The sequence below is a fragment of the Hibiscus syriacus genome, unplaced genomic scaffold (genome assembly GCF_006381635.1).
Source record: "Hibiscus syriacus cultivar Baekdansim isolate YM2019G1 unplaced genomic scaffold, ASM638163v2 tig00110187_pilon, whole genome shotgun sequence".
NCBI classification, from domain to species: domain Eukaryota; kingdom Viridiplantae; phylum Streptophyta; class Magnoliopsida; order Malvales; family Malvaceae; genus Hibiscus; species Hibiscus syriacus.
Genome location: NW_024062618.1, coordinates 2,823,206 through 2,840,459, shown reverse-complemented (window position 1 = coordinate 2,840,459; position 17,254 = coordinate 2,823,206). Strand labels below are relative to the sequence as shown.

General features: G+C 31.4%; 1 protein-coding gene and 1 long non-coding RNA gene across 2 annotated transcripts; one reads left to right on the top strand and one right to left on the bottom strand.

Annotated features, from left to right (window-relative positions):
* Positions 1-557: 557 nt before the first annotated feature.
* On the top strand, positions 558-2,018 carry LOC120217747 (cytochrome c6, chloroplastic-like). The gene is made up of 6 exons (XM_039214818.1): positions 558-714; positions 797-923; positions 1,253-1,347; positions 1,437-1,468; positions 1,637-1,700; positions 1,796-2,018. The coding sequence occupies exons 1-6, from the start codon at positions 655-657 to the stop codon at positions 1,934-1,936; spliced, it is 519 nt and encodes a 172-aa protein (XP_039070749.1). The 5' UTR covers positions 558-654; the 3' UTR covers positions 1,937-2,018.
* On the bottom strand, positions 1,396-8,862 carry LOC120217749. The gene is made up of 3 exons (XR_005525184.1): positions 8,725-8,862; positions 6,830-6,835; positions 1,396-1,408 (listed from the first exon to the last, which is right to left on the bottom strand). It is a non-coding gene; the product is annotated as an uncharacterized LOC120217749 (long non-coding RNA).
* Between the last annotated feature and the right edge of the window lie 8,392 nt (positions 8,863-17,254).

Sequence of the window (17,254 nt, the reverse complement as noted above, 5' to 3'; positions counted from 1 at the left end):
ATTATTAAAATACTATTGATTGAAGAAAACAAGGAAGGGATATTCAGGAAAGTAGTAAAAAGATTTGAAATTTCTATAAAATTTCTCACTTTTTCAGCTTGAGAGTGTGGGGGGGGGGGTGTTTACGGGATTTGAGATTTTGCACGGAGAATGCTGGGATATGGGGGCATTCATTACAACGTCAGAGGGACGGTTTGCCGCCGACCGGGGGGGAGGGGGATGGTTCAGCCGCTGACAAGGGATGAAATGGTTCAGCAACCATAGGGTGTTTTTCTTTTCTTTTTTTAAATGTTTTTTAAATAATTTTTTTATTTTATTTAAAAATAATTTTTTTAAAAAAATAAACATGATAAATGTCGTTTTTAATGACTTACTCAAGTACGACAAAAAATATTAAGTACTCAAAAATTCTTTAAATACGTTAAAATATAATTTAAACACTTATTTTTACATTAAATCATATAAAAATAAAACAGTTTATTTAAAAAAATTTGGGATTTTGATGTTTGGTCAAGGTTAATACAGCACAATATAAAAGTGGAAGGATAACAGTGGTTGGTGTGGATGATTTGCCTTCCATCTGATTAGCTTAGCTTCCGGCTTCCATGAGCCGTGGCACTTCTATTTCTGTCTCGGGCAACTAAAACAGAGAAAATGGAGATTCTTTCTGCTGTGTCTTGTTGCAGCAACATCACTCCCTCTCCCCTTGTAAAGGTGATTTCTTATCCATTTCATTCTATTTCTCTCTCCATTTTATTTCTGTTCTGATTAATAGAAAAAATGAGGGTTTCCAAAGGGAAGTGCAAATCAAGCTCCTTCGAAGCTGAAACATGTCGAACGAGTTAAAAAACTGCAGTTCAAGAACTTGATTCCACCTCTAGTTGCTGCAGTCGTCGCCTTATCTCCCATCTGCAACACCCCAGGTGCCCAATCCCACTAATACCACACAATTCATTGCTTCCATTATCTTATATCACTTGAACTGTGTTGATGGAAATGTTTCATCCCTTCTAATTTAAAATAGGAGTCGTAATCAGTTGTTCTGTGATAATGATCATCATTTGTAGGTTGCCAAAGTGAATTGATTACACTATCATGTGACAAAATTTATCTGTGATAGTTTTTATAATAATCAAATCAATGGGCTGCAACTGTTCTCCTTTAGAGGGCTCCTGAAATTTTAGAGGTTTTGATTATTGGAGGAGGTACAATAAATTGAAATTTACCAATAGATTGTTTTTCATGGATGCAGCTCTTGCACAAACCATTGATATACAGAGAGGGGCTACATTATTTCGACAAGCTTGTATTGGGTGTCATGATGGAGGTGGAAACATAATTCAACCGGTGACACTCCTTTTCCATTTCACCAACTACAGATATGATAATTTTTCCTTTAATTTCCTCTCTAATCCAGTGTTCCTTGTTCATTTCAGGGTGCAACACTCTTTACCAAGGACCTTGAAAGGTAATTCAGGCCAATTTTTTTGTTAATAATCAGCAGAATACATAGTAAACAATGCAAAGAAATCCACATGCTCTTGAATTAGATACCTTTCAATGCAATGAAGTTGAAAAACCTGCAACCTGCAACATTTTAGTACGAGTATTGCTTGATTGAATGATTGTGTTACAGAAATGGGGTTGTGACCGAAGACGATATATACCGTATCACATACTACGGCAAGGGAAGAATGCCGGTAAGAATCAACATAGTATTCAACATCCTTGCATATCAGTTATTAGTTATTACTTACTCACTGCTCTGATCCTTTCTCCAATGATATGTTCAAAGGGCTTTGGCGAGAGTTGCACGCCGAGGGGACAATGCACATTCGGTCCGCGACTGAAGGAAGACGAAATCAAGCTCCTGGCTGAGTTTGTGAAGGTACAGGCCGATGAAGGGTGGCCGAATCTAGCAAGTAATGGGGATTGATTTCTTGTTTTAGCTCAAACTATTGTAAAGGACAAAGTCCATGAATTTTTTTATTAATAAGTAGAGAGGTATTACACTTAAAGAAAATATAAATATTTGAACCCACACCAAATGAGATAATATAAACATTATCAACTACTTGACTAATTAATGAATCTCAAAGGACAAAAGATTAAGCTTAGTCTTAGATATGATAAATTAACTTCATTGGACCTATGTTAATTTGGGCTCCCATCATTTCTTGAGCCCATCATTACATTTTAAATGAGTTAATTTTCAGCGAAAATGATAAAAGAGTTTATAAATAAACTTGATTGTGTTTAACCTTTTAATTTATACTTTATTTCATTTATAATAAAAATGGAACAAATTTTGAGATTAGTTCGAGTATAATTGTGGATTTCTTTAAAAAAAATTAAATAATTTAAGATTTTGATTTTTTTATTTTAATATTATGTGTCTTATATATTAATAAAATAGTAATAATAATAATAATAAATTCCAAATCAAGTAAAAATATTAATAAAATAATTTAGATTAAATAAAAAATTATAATTTGCAAACTAAGTGATTAAATTGTAAAATTTTAAATTTTAATGAAAAAAATAGAACTGAAAAGATTATTAAGTGATGAATTGTGTAATTTACCCTTAAAATTTGAGATGAATGACCTTTACTCGTCATTATCATTTCCAAGGCACCGATTGAACTATTTGACTCTTTGGATAAATTATTACCATGAAGGAAGACAACACAACAAAAATTGTTTTTATTAATTTAGGGTAAATATAAGTAATATTTATTTAAAGATTCTTAATAATTTAAGATTAAATATTTATAATTTTAATATATATAATACTCCATAAACTCAAAAAATAATAATAATTTCTTAATCACTTTGATCAGTATGGACCATATCACTTATTAATGCTTCAACTTAATCTAAAAAAAATTGGCTGACCAAAGGACTAGACACCAATAAATTTAAGAAAAGTTTTTATACATTTTTTAATTTACAAGTTTTTTTATAGATGAATTTCAGGTTTGAGTAAAATTCAATTTGATTTAAAAATTTGACTTATATTATATATATATATATATATGATTTGACTCAAAAAATTAAAATAAAGTTTAAAAGATAAATATGATTCATCAACTTAACTAATTCAAAAGTTTTAACTCGAATACTCACTCATAATTCCTCCCACCCTTAATTCATCCATCATTTTAAGTCTATTTTTGATCAAATTTGAATCACATGCTCCTCTAATACAATAGAATATCTACTTAACTTAAATTCTTATTTTTTAAAAAAAATTACTTTTTTTGCAATTTAGTCATTAAACTTTGTATTTTATTCAATTTAATTTTTTATTTTTATTTTATTTAAATTATTTCATCACATCGATTCTTCTCCTTTATAGTGTAATCAATACATTTCTCAAAAAATACATTCTTTAGAAAATAAATTATAAATATGATTGTATAATTTTAGATGTTATTTGATTTATTAAATAATATTATAATGTAAAAATATATAAATAAATATATATATATATGGTTAGAGAAAGTGTTAAATTAGACCAATATAAACTATAATATTATAAATATTTAAAATTAAATTTGAATAGAAACTTGAAAACTCCTCTAAACTTGAAAACTTCTCAAATAAAGTTTGAATACTAAAATATGACTCGTCAACTAGATTAACTCAATTTTTTAACTCTCTTCAAATAAATTAGATCGAATACTCATCCCTAATAATTCCACATATTTTCATTTTATATATATATATATATATATATATTTTTTATATTTTTGCTTCTAACTCCCAAGTAAATTTAAGGTGATACATATCATTTAGATTATATTTTTTTAGAAAAAAATTTATTAAATATTTTCTTATGTATAAATTTTAAAATATTAGTATTTTTATATATAAAATAAATTACTATCAATTAATTGATTCTTAACTCAATTGATGTGGTTGTTTGATAATATTTAAGAAAATGTAAGTTCGAAATACTTACTGTATCATACCATTCATTTCAGAAATTTGGTAAATATGAATAGTTTAGATATTATATAAAATTATTATTAATAATAATCATTTAATAAGGTGTAAGCTAAAATTTCATAAAACTAATGTTGGAAGCACATATTCACATATATCAAGTTAGATGCGTCAAGGAATAAAAAGTATCATTGCCCAATTAAAAACTATCCAAGGTGCGCATATTCGTATTATATATATAGACCATCATTAAGTTCTCAATAATGATTTTGATCAACTTAGGAACATAATCACATTTTGTTATGGACCCCTAACGTAAACCATTTTTTAAATGAAGAAAAAATAATTTTCCTTTCTAAAAAAATATTATTAATATATATTATATATAGATCATCATTAAGTTCTCAATAATGACTTGATCAGCATAGAAACATAATCACATTTTGGATATTTAGTTTTTGAATATTTGAACTATTATAATTTAAATATCTGAAAAATTAATTAAAACATTGGTGTAAATATACTTTGGGTCCCTAACCATTTAAAAAATAAACAAAGTGATAACTCTCACACACAAAAAATAAAATATTCTTCAATTTTTTTAAAAAGTTATAAATATAATATAAAACATTCAAAAAAATATTATAAAAATACTATAAAAATTTAGAAATATCAAAAGTTAAATGATAAATTATAAATATAAAAATCCAAAATTTATAAAGTATTAAAATATTTTAACACTTCAATTAGAAATTCGACTTCCTCAATCTAGGTCTACTACTATTTATTGAACTTATTTTCAATGGGATCAACATTATATTAGAGTAACAACTAAATTCAATTTTTCTTTCAATTTTCTATATCAAACTGGTGTTTATTAATATTTTATGTTGAAAATTGAAGGTGATTTTGAGTTTTATTGTTACTGTAATGTAAGGTTGATTCCAGTGAAAATATGTTTAACAAATAATAGTAAACTTAGACTAACGAGAGATAATCAAAGACTTTTCAGATGGTTTATAAATATTTTAAATTTTTTATTCTCATACATTTATAATTTATCATTTTATAATTTATGATATTTTTTTACTTAATTTTTTGAATTCTTTATTGTGTTTTTATTTTTAATATTTTTAGAAATATTTTATAATTTTAATTAATTTTTAATTTCTTATTTTTTTTCTTAAAGATTAAATAAATCCTCGAACTTTCAATTAAAATCAATTGTGTCATATATAAAAAATCAACCCAACTCCTACGTCATGTCATCATTCACATGTGGATGCCAACATCAACACTGTAATAATCAAAGTTATTCAAAGGATAACATGATGTGATTAAATGACTTTGAAGACAAAATTGATGCAATTAAAAGTAAGAGCAACATTAATGATTTAGGTTTACTTCATAGACAAAATAAACGAAATCTAATATTTTCTTTCATTCGTACTGTGGTTGGCTGTCCCTTGTTCCCATATGTAATGGGGTAAGGGGGAGGTAAGATAGTAGGTTGCCCCCAACACTAGGTTGAGAGCAGCTTACGTAGGAGACCTCCAAATTAAGAAATGCCCTCCATGTGACTCGATCCCACGACCTCAAGATTAAGAACCTTGTGTTCTACCAACTAAGCTTTTCATTCGTACTGTGAATGTAACAAAATCTAATATATTTTACTTCAATATTATGTATGAAACTCACTCACTGAGAACAGGAAAGAAGATCCATCTAAAAATGTGATGCACAGCTTGAAATTAACCCTAAACCCAAATTCAAGAAGACAAATTTTATGAGTTCATATATATCTTTTAATTGGGAGAACTAAAGAGCAACCTAAAAGTAGACTTGTAATTGCTGAACCAGACCATTAGCCTAACCATGCATACATAAAAATCCAATACTTCCATCTAACTTTAATCCCAATGCCCTGGAATACTACAAAGAAAAAAAGGAAAAAAACTAAGATTTTGAGGTGTTGGTGCTGACAAAACCCTAGAGGAGAACATGGAAATGTGCAAATTTCTTTGATTATTGTATGAATTTCTATAAAAGTGCTTCCAAGATTTAGGCCATTGTAAGCATATCTGTGGTTAACTGCTCGTACTTTATAATGCAGGAATCAAAGTTCTAAAAAAAAAAAAAGATTCGGTAGGAGCTAGCAAAGGCCAAAGAGAGATAGAGACACATGCAGTGAGTCATATGGGACAACCTACAAATCCATTTCCCAATGAAAGAAAATTGTTTTACAGAAAAGGTTGAAGGGCAGAGGCTGACAAAGACACCAAGATCTGGTTCTACAACCATCAAACCTTGTTTTTCCATTATTCGATTTCAATCAACATAGGATCATTTCTGTATCATCTTGGTAAAAGGCTCATTTTTTTGTCTGCAAATTACGTATATGAATAGGGCTGTAAATGAGAAAGTCGAGTATGAGTATTGTTAAGCTCGACTCAAACTCGAAAAGTCTAAAGTTGAGCTCAGCTTGGAAAATTCGTGAGCTTAAAATTGTTAAGTTCGACTCGAATTCAAAATTAAAAAATGAAACTCGACTCGAGCTTGTAAAAATTTGAACTCGAAACATTCTCGGACTTAGCTCGAAGTTGAGCTAAGTGCAAGCTTGAACTCGAACCTGAGCCTTAAGTACATGAAAATCTTATATTGCATTTAAAAGAAATGAAATATAAATGTTAATATTATTAATCTAATTAAAAAAAAATAAAACTTTAATATATTGTTTTTTAAATTACTCGCGAACTTTTCGAATCGGATATCAAGTAGCCTATTTCAGCTCGTTAAGAACTTGAGTCAAGTTCGAACTCAAATCAAATCTATTTAAATTGAGTGTAGACCAAACTTTAACCACATCAAACTCAAATAACTTTAATCTATCTCGTATTTACTGCCCCTATCTTAGAAAAAAATTCTTATAAACTCGTGTGGAACAAACTTAAGGCATCCGGAAAACCCTATCTTTAAAGCAATACAATAAGCTATATTATCCACACAAGTGGGACCAAAAATAATAATAATAAAAATCCTTAATAAGTATATATATATATATATATATATATATATATATAAGAACTTAATAAATTAAGTATGATGTTTATATTGCTTTATTTTCAACCACCACAACACCTACCTTAATCAAATAAATTAGATTCAACAGTTTTAGCTAATCTACAAAGCAAAACCATGTGACCCTATCCATAATCACAACTGTTGTGTGGTCCTTCCCTTACGTTAGGGCTTTGTCTCTATGCCATTGTCAACCATGGAAGACATAAGAAACCGCCCAAAGCTAAAGACAAAAGGATTCCTCCAACCTCACTAAGCACATGACAGCCGACTTTGTGTTTCTCATATAAAGACGAGATTAAAATATTTATCTTTCGGTTTTAGTGTCATCTTTATACAAAATTAACTGGTCTTTTGCTTAGGGTAAACGACATTTTACTTGTCGACAAACCAAGCATGCATGCTTGTTTTGAACCATCAATGTCCAAGTTTTAGCCTTATGTCCTTTGGCCTTTGCTCCTATCCCCAACATAAATAAATAAATGCTCAACTTCTAATAACCAATTACTTTTATGGAAATAAACACTAGATTCTTTAAATAAAATTAAGGTTGGGTTTAAATTTTGATATTTACGTAAAGAACAAGTGGGTTGAAAAAGTCGCCCCATGTATATTAGATATTTGTAATATTCGATCTGAATTAGTCGATTAATATATCAAATACCGGGTGGTTATACCTAAAGAAATGTTCAACTACTCTTCTTTGAAGTTTGACCAATCATAGCTTAACATGTATTAACCAAATTACTTGCAACCCCTTTAAATATAGGATTCCACGTCAGTTAATGTCATGATTTAGACCGTGGTGTGTTCTGTCATCATACTAACTTTTGATTGGTTTAATGAAAATTTACTAGGGTGAGGACGAATCATCGGTAGATTTGTTTACTTTTCAAATATACTCTTAACTGGGTTGACCATTTCAGTTTATTCAGATTCATTGAGCAGTACACAAAGATTAACATATTCTATTATGAGTTTTAACTCTGGTATTCTAACTTGTTTAAAGTGTCCCACTGGTCCCTATTCATCTAATTAATTTGCTTGTGTGCTACTCATCATATTATGAAGGGGCAACAAGTCAGTGTCAATAGCTGTAAGGAAGGACCAAAGACCTCCATTAGATACTCTTCTGTGACACAATACAAGAAGAAAGCAAAGAGAGAGGGGGGGCATTAGATTATATATATAATCATTGATTTGGTACCTTAAAACATGCATGTGTCCTGCCCTTCCTTTCCTAAATCTTTAGGTCTATGGAAGGGGAAAAACAAATCCTTCTTCTTCTTCTATCTTTCCTGGCTTCCCTTCCTGGAAAAGGCAAAGGCGAAAGAAAATTATTCATTTGTTGCTGTTCTGGCATGTTGGTTTGAGAGGTTGAAGCTGCCAGCATGATCTGGTAATGAATCTAGATATCACTCGTTTTCTTCTTCTTTTCTCTCTCTTATGTATGTAGGTAATTAAACTGTATCTGTATTGGTGAGAAATATCCATAGTTAAGTAGATCGTATACCACTAGTTAGATTCATAGATACGGTTCGGCATCAGGTCATCCTGCAGCTTCAATCACTCACTCACCAACAAAAAAGCTTTCCAGCTAGCCATGGATATTTCAGATTTTTCTCTCTCACGAGTAAGACCTTCATTCCAGGTAACTCATTATATTCTATATATATACGATGATGACGACGACGACGACTTTCTTTCCCCGAATGATTTGGTGAGAAATTGCAGTCTCTTAAGGTTATGTAATTTTCTTAACCTAGTCTCTATTTCTTTATTGCTTTCACACATACAATCAATACTTTTGCAATTATGTATATATTACTTGCACATGAATCCACATGCACAAATCTTCCTGACAGAGAGGAAAATTAATATGACAGATCGGGATTAACAAGTAAAACAATATCCCATTCGCAAAGACAAGATTGTAAATGCATTAACATTGTGACAGTGATGTTAGGGGACCAGCTTGAGGTTTCGTGACCCACCAATTTTAACTCAATTCATTATAATATAGTACCATGATTAGTTATCTACTATATATCTATATGTATGTATAATGCAGTGAACCTGTGGATGTATAAATCCTGAATCAGAAACAATGGCATATAAACTTGGTGAGATGCTATATATTCCATGGTGTTTGAGATAAACTAGATAGCATGTGAATGAATTGAGTGAGTGTAGGGTATTATTTGATGTGGATCTCCATGTCTGAATTGGTCTTAGGAACATGATTTAGCTGAGTAAATACCTTATAATACGTATAAGATGCGTGATTTGATTTCTTGAAATACACTATAACTTAGGGTTTTACCTTCTTAAGGTTTGAATTACAAGTAAGAACTCAATCCAAAGTTCCAAAAGCTTTACTCTTGACGTTGAAGCCAAGTCTAGATGCCTTTTACTACACTTTCCAAAAAGATGGTTCTTAGCTTAGGGTAATATACTTACACAGGCTGTCTCACAGATTTCAAATGAAAGGTATATATAGACATGATAGTAGGGATGGATCGAGGGGGTTCGGATGTGGTCACATTCCTTGAAAATTTCAGATCCTCATATAATTTAGTTTTTTTAATTTTTTTGATGATTTAATTTTTCATCCCTTGAAAATTTGTAATTTTACACTCCTAAATTTTTAATATAATCTCCTAAGTTTGCACTCCTAATATAAAATCTTACGTTCTAAGAATTTATAATCATATGAAAAAAAAACTTAAATTTTAATGATACAATTTTATTTAAGATTTGAGATTAAGGATGGGGGGACTCAATTGAAGACATTAAGATTTGATTATTCATTTTTATTTAAATCAGGGATGGAGTATGAACTAAGCGACTTCGATGATTGCTATTATTCCTTAAGTTCTCAGGTCCGAGTACCATAAATGTCAAAGGTATGAGCCTTTAATGTCAAAAGGGTTTTGAGTTATCTTTGAACATATATTATCTCATATCTATCCTAGATTAATAAAAAAAATTCAAATATTATCCCTTGAAATATTTAAATTCTCACATGTCATCTAAGAAACGCCAGACATATGGTTGCTCTTTCTGCTTCATATACATATTAATGTATATATTTATATATCGCTAATAACATATTGTTTCTTTTATTCTTCTTTCTGCCCAAATGTTGTATTCTCTTTTTTAACTTATTTAAAATATAGATGCACACAGTTTAAATTACAATAAATTATTCTGTATTATTTGAACTCATCAAATAACTTACAAAAAAACTTAAGTAATTAACAGAAATATTATTTTTTTTGGAAGTTTAAAGTTTAAACATCTCTATGTCTGTAATGTATGTATTATCAATGATTAAAAATATATGTAAAATCACTCACTCGTTTTATTTTTAAAAATTTTATATTATTAAATATGATTTTTAAAGTGTTTCATTCTCTGCTTCTTCCAACTAATTAATGAATGAAATTAGAAAAAAATTGTAGTATAAGGGTTAAATAAAATATATGAAAGGGTCTTTGAACAACCACATATTACTCTGAAAATCATTATAAAATATTTTTACAAGATATTTTATTTTTCATAAATATAATTTTGTTCATTATTTTTCATAAAATATATGAAAGGGTCTTTGAACAACCACTTATTAAGTTTCTTTTAGTTGTTTTGATTTGTCAAAAATAAAGTTAAAATCATTTATATCAATTGAAATACTACGAAGATCATGACCGAGAAACGAGAGAAAATAATGACAAAAAATAATATTTTATACTTTTTCCTAATTTAATCTTAAAATATAATTTATTCTTAATTTCACTTATTAATTTATTGGAAGGGTAATACTGTTTTCTTAACAATATCAGATAAAATGACCAAAATAATTAATAGAATGAAACTTTAAAAATTACATTTAACTGTATGAACTTTAATAGATAAAATAAAAAGGGCAAAATTACTTCAACGTTTGTATAAATGGTATTTTGACTATTTATTTTATTTTTACAGATCATTTTAATCTCTTAACGTTTTAATTTTTGACAGAACATCCATGTTGGAAAGAAAGTATTAATTGACTAACGGTGAACACTGACTGACATATCATTTTCACATGTGTTTAATTATTGACTTGATATGTGTCATGTCATCAAAAGTTATGATGTGGCATGTCACTCACAATACGTGATACGTCATACTAGCAATCAAGCACATATAAAATTGGCATGTTAGTAATATATATTGATTGTTAGGCAACTAACAGTTTCCTTTTAAATGGAATATTTTAACAAAAAAATTAAAAATTAAGAACTAAAATATTCCAAAATAGTAGAATATAGACCGAAATAATTATTTGTATAAATATGAGGAATATTTTTCTGATTATGCTAAATAAAAAGACATTCAACTTGTTGCGGAAGACGGCTATCGGATAGAGCAAAATCGCAACTGATAATTTGAGAAAATAAAAATGAAGATAAAAAGAGACACAAAATTTACGTGAAAAACCCCTAAATAAAATGGGTAAAAACCACGGACAACGGTAGAAGAATTTCACTATGAGAAAATAGGAATTACAACCTCTCTCAATCTACCAATGAGAAAACAATGATAATTCTCTCTCGATAAAAAGGAGAAAACAACTCTCAAGAAACTCTCTAAATTCTCTCTAGTATTGGAAGAAAGCTAGAATGTTTTGGGATGATTTTGAAGCTATATGAGCTAGGGTATTTATAGTTGAAACTTAAGGACTAATCTTATAAATACCCTAAATTACAATGACTAAAATTAATTATCTCATTACTCAATTTCAACAAAAATTAGGTGCCTAATTTTTAACTTTGACAAAGCACCATTTGGTGCCTAATTTGGTGCCTAAATTATTTGGCTTTTAACAATCTCCCACTTGAAGATTTGATTGGAATAATCATATCTTCACACCATTCTTTCTACATTGTACCTTCATGTTGCTTACGTTTCTGACAAGCCACAGGAGGATCGACACCAGGTAAATTTATCAGCGTTGATCGCCTTCTTCATGAAATCTGCTATGTTGTCTTTGGTATGGATCTTCTGCATATCTACTGTCCCTTCTTCCACCTTTTCACGAATGAAATGGTACTGAACTCGTATGTGTTTTGTCCTTGAATGAAATGCTGGATTCCTTGCTAGATGCAAGGCGCTTTGACTGTCACAAAACAGAGAGACATACTCTTGATTGTGCCCAAGCCCCTCCAATAGCATCTTCAACTAAATTGCTTCTTTACTGGCTTGTGTAGCTGCTACATATTCTGCCTCTGTTGTGGATATAGCCACAATTGACTGTAATTTTGAAACCCAGCTTACAACTCCACCAGTAACTTTGAACACATATCTTGTAGTAGATTTGTTTTTATTCAAATCCCCTGCATAGTCAGAATCTACATACCCATTGATTAGTAAGTTTGATCCTCCATAACATAATGCAACATTTGAGGTCCCTTTGATGTATCTCAGGATCATCTTTACTGTATTCCAATGCTTTTTGCCTGGATTCGCCATGTATCGACTAACCACTCTCATTGCTTGTGCAATGTCTGGTCTTGTGCATATTCTAGCGAACATTAAACTTCCCACTGCTGATGCATACGGTACTCGAGACATCTACATCCTCTCTTTTTCACTGCTAGGACTCATACTGGAGGATAATTTGAAGTTAATAGGAAGAGGGGTAGAAATTGGCTTACAATCTTGCATGTTAAATCGTGACAAGATTTTCTTCAAGTAATTCTTTTGTGAAAGCCAAATCTTCCTATTGCTTCTGTCTCGATGAATTTGCATCCCTAGAATCTTGTTTGCTGATCCCAAGTCCTTCATTTCAAATTCCCTAGCCAGTTGTGCATTCAATTCTTCAATATGATCTTTGTTGGGTCCTGCAACCAACATGTCATCCACATACAACAGCAATATAACAAAATCGTTATCACCAGACCTCTTGAAATAAGCACAAGGGTCTGCATTAAGTCTGTTGTATCCAAGGCACATAATGAAGGAATCAAATCTCTTATACCAACACCTCGGCGCCTGCTTTAGACCGTACAGAGATTTGTTCAACCTGCAAACCAAGTTCTTCTTTTCGTCTTCTTCAAAACCTTCAGGTTGGAGCATATAAATCTCTTCTTCAAGATTTCCATGAAGAAAAGCTGTTTTAGCATCTAGTTGCTCTAGATGTAAGTTCCATGTAGCACACATTGTCAAAACTACTCGAACTGTTGTTAGTCGAACCACATGAGAAAATATTTCATTGAAATCAATACCTTCTTTTTGAGCATATCCTTTGACCACCAGTCTTGCACGATACCTCTTAACTTGATCGTCACCATTTCGCTTGATTTTGAAGACCCATTTGTTACCAATTGGATTCTTTCCTTGTGGTTGTGGCACAAGGTCCCATGTATTATTTTTATGAATGGCTTCGATTTCTTCTTGCATCGCCATCATCCACAGTGAAGCATCTGAGCTGTTTATTGCCTCCTGGTATGTTGATGGCTCACCGTCCTCTTTTAAAAGGCAGTATGCAATATTACCTTCTATAACATAATCTGAGTGCCAATTGGGACGTCTTCTCACACGATCTGATTGACGAGTTGTTGGAGCTTCAGAACTCTCTGGTTCTTATTCATCATGTGCTGGTTCTGCTTCGGAAGAATCTCATTCTTCAAACTCTTTTTCCACATGTATCTGAGTGGTCTATAACTTTTCAGCTCTATCATCGTCTTCTTTTCTTTGTAGTTTATCTTCTATAAAGATAACATCTCTACTAACGATCACTTTGTGGGTAGTGGGATCCCATAAGCGATACCCCTTTACTCCATCAGCATACCCCAAGAATTTGCATTTCTTGGATTTTGGATCCAACTTTGAAATTTCTTGGGAGTTGTACATCACGTACACTATACTTCCAAATATATGGAGGTTTGAATAATCAGCTGGTTTTCCAGTCCACATCTCCATTGGTGTCTTCAGCTCTATTGCAGTTGATGGAGCTCAATTCACCAAATAACAGGAGGTATTGACTGCTTCTGCCCATAATGATTTTTCTAGGCCTGCATCCTCAACATTGCTCTTGTTCTTTCTAACAAGGTTCTGTTCATCCGCTCTGCCACTCCATTTTGTTGAGGAGTGTTCGCCACTATGAACTGTCTTTTGATGCATTCTTTCCTGCAAAAGTCATCAAATTCTTCACTTGTGTATTCTCCTCCATTATCTGTTCTGAAACACTTGATTTTATTTCCAGAATCAAGTTCCACCTGCGCTTTGAAGTTTTTGAAAGTTGAAAACACATCGGACTTCTTCTTAATAGGGTACACCCAACATCTCCTGGAGTAATCATCAATAAATGAGATAAAATATTTTGCTCCGCCTAGGGATGTAACTGGTGCTTTCCATACGTCAGAGTGAACCAGTTCTAGAACACTTTTGCCTCTAGAATTTGATGTGTTGAATTTCAACCGGTGCTGCTTACTTGTTATGCAATGCTCACATAAAGCAAGTGATACATTTGTTAAGCCTGGAAGTAGCTTTTTCTCCACAAGGACTTTCATTCCTTGTTCTGACATGTGTCCAAGTTTCTTATGCCATAGCATTGCAGAATCTGAACTACATGAGGCAACAGAGGCTTTTGCTTCTAGCAATGTCTCTCCCTTCAGCATGTACAAGTTTGCAGCTATCTTTTCACCTTTCAGCACTACAAGCGCTCCACGAAACACCTTCATGATTCCTTTCTGTGTTTCAATCTTGCTAGCATTATTATCCAACAATCTGTAGGATAATAAATTTTTCTTCAGACCTTTCACGTGCCGCACATCTCGAACAACTTTAATTGTTCCATCATACATCTTCAATTTGATGGTTCCCATGCCAACGATCTCTAAGACATGATCATTGCAACTATACACAGATCCTCCTGAGACAGGTTCATAATGATGGAACCATTCTCTTCTTGAGGTCATGTGATATGTTGCTCCCGAATCAACGAGCCATATATCTGCAAATCGTTTTCTTCCTTCCACGGTGGTTGACGCTTCACAGCATAGAGCATCTCCATCATCTGAAGTGTTTGCGGTATTGCCTTGTGGATTGGAGTTTTTATTTAGACTCCAACAATCCTTCTTCAAGTGACCCTTCTTTCCACAGTTGTAACACTTTAAATTCTTCTTGCTTTTCGACTTCGATCTACCATGTTTGTGACTGTTGCTTTGGCCACGTTCTGTTGATCTCCCTCTCATCGTTGTCATCGTTGTCAATGCTTCTGCTTGTTACAGATTTACTTGTCTGTCTTTCTTGTTCTTGCGCCGATTTTCTTCTTGTAGAACAGCAGCTGCAACGTCATCGAAGACTAGACTGGTGACATTACTGTTTGTCAAGTTGATGATGAGTTGATCATATGAATCTGGTAGACTTTGAAGTAGAAGTTCAGCACGTTCTTGTTCTCCTATTTTACAGCTTAAGGATGTAAGCTGAGAAAATAAAGTGTTCAGTGTATTTAAGTGCTCCGTCACTGAAGTAGATTCTGGCATACGGAGAGTGTACAATTTTCTCTTAAGGACAATTTTATTGTGCAACGATGTGGCCTCGTACAGTTTGGTGAGATGATCTCATATCTCCTTAGTTGTCTTCTTCTCCTCGATACTTGACAATACTTCATCTGCTAATGCTAGATGAAAGTTTGCCATAGCATTTCCGTCCATTTCGATCCATTTGTTGTCGTCTGTGAAATCTACTGGTCTTTCGCTGATAGCTGCTAGACAACCGTCTTTCCTCAGGATGGCCTTCATCTTCAATTTCCACAATGAGAAATTTCTCCCATTAAACTTTTCAATATCAAATTTCGTTGACATTGCTTCGTTTACGGATAGCTCCCACTATTTCACTATCGTGAATAGTTCTCTGGAACCTTCAAAGAATGGGTAATAACTTCTTACTTTCTTATGTTGGAGGATCCACCTTTTGGTGGCAACCACAAAGACAATAAGCAGATATTACACACTCTAATCTAGCTCGGATACCAATTGTTGCGGAAGACGGCTATCGGATAGAGCAAAACCGCAACTGATAATTTGAGAAAATAAAAATGAAGATAAAAAGAGACACAAAATTTATGTGGAAAACCCCTAAATAAAATAGGGTAAAAACCACGGGCAACGGTAGAAGAATTTCACTATGAGAAAATAGGAATTACAACCTCTCTCAATCTACCAAGGAGAAAACAATGATAATTCTCTCTCGATAAAAAGGAGAAAACAACTCTCAAGAAACTCTCTAAATTCTCTCTAGTATTGGAAAAAAGCTAGAATGCTTTGGGATGATTTTGAAGCTATATGAGCTAGAGTATTTATAGTTGAAACTTAAGGACTAATCTTATAAATATCCTAAATTACAATGACTAAAATTAATTATCCCATTATCCAATTTCAACAAAAATTAGGTGTCTAATTTTTGACTTTGACAAAGCACCATTTGGTGCCTAAATTATTTGACTTTTAACAAAAATTACTTCAACTTTTGTATAAATGGTATTTTGACTATTTATTTTATTTTTACAGATCATTTTGATCTCTTAACGTTTTAATTTTTGACAGAACATCCATGTTGGAAAGAAAGTATTAATTGACTAACGGTGAACACTGACTGACATATCATTTTCACATGTGTTTAATTATTGACTTGATATGTGTCATGTCATCAAAAGTTATGATGTGGCATGTCACTCACAATACGTGATACATCATACTAGCAATCAAGCACATATAAAATTGGCATGTTAGTAATATATATTGATTGTTAGGCAACTAATAATTTCCTTTTAAATGGAATATTTTAACAAAAAAATTAAAAATTAAGAACTAAAATATTCCAAAATAGTAGAATATAGACCGAAATAATTATTTGTATAAATATGAGGAATATTTTTCTGATTATGCTAAATAAAAAGACATTCAACCATGCTTTACATGTCAATTTATTTATTAAGCCTTTTGAAGTCATCGTTTACGAATCTTCTAAATTTATTGCATCACTTAACCGGCCCTGTGTTTGGTTTAAAAAAACAAAAGTATTTTTTCATATGTACTTTTTAGAAAATATAAAACAATGAACAAAATTTGTTTAGTTAGAAAAATTAAAATGTCTTTTAGATAATAAAAATGAAAAATATGTAAAAGTTAAAAAAAATAAAAATGTGTTTCTATTGCTTCTTTGTAAATTGAAAATTT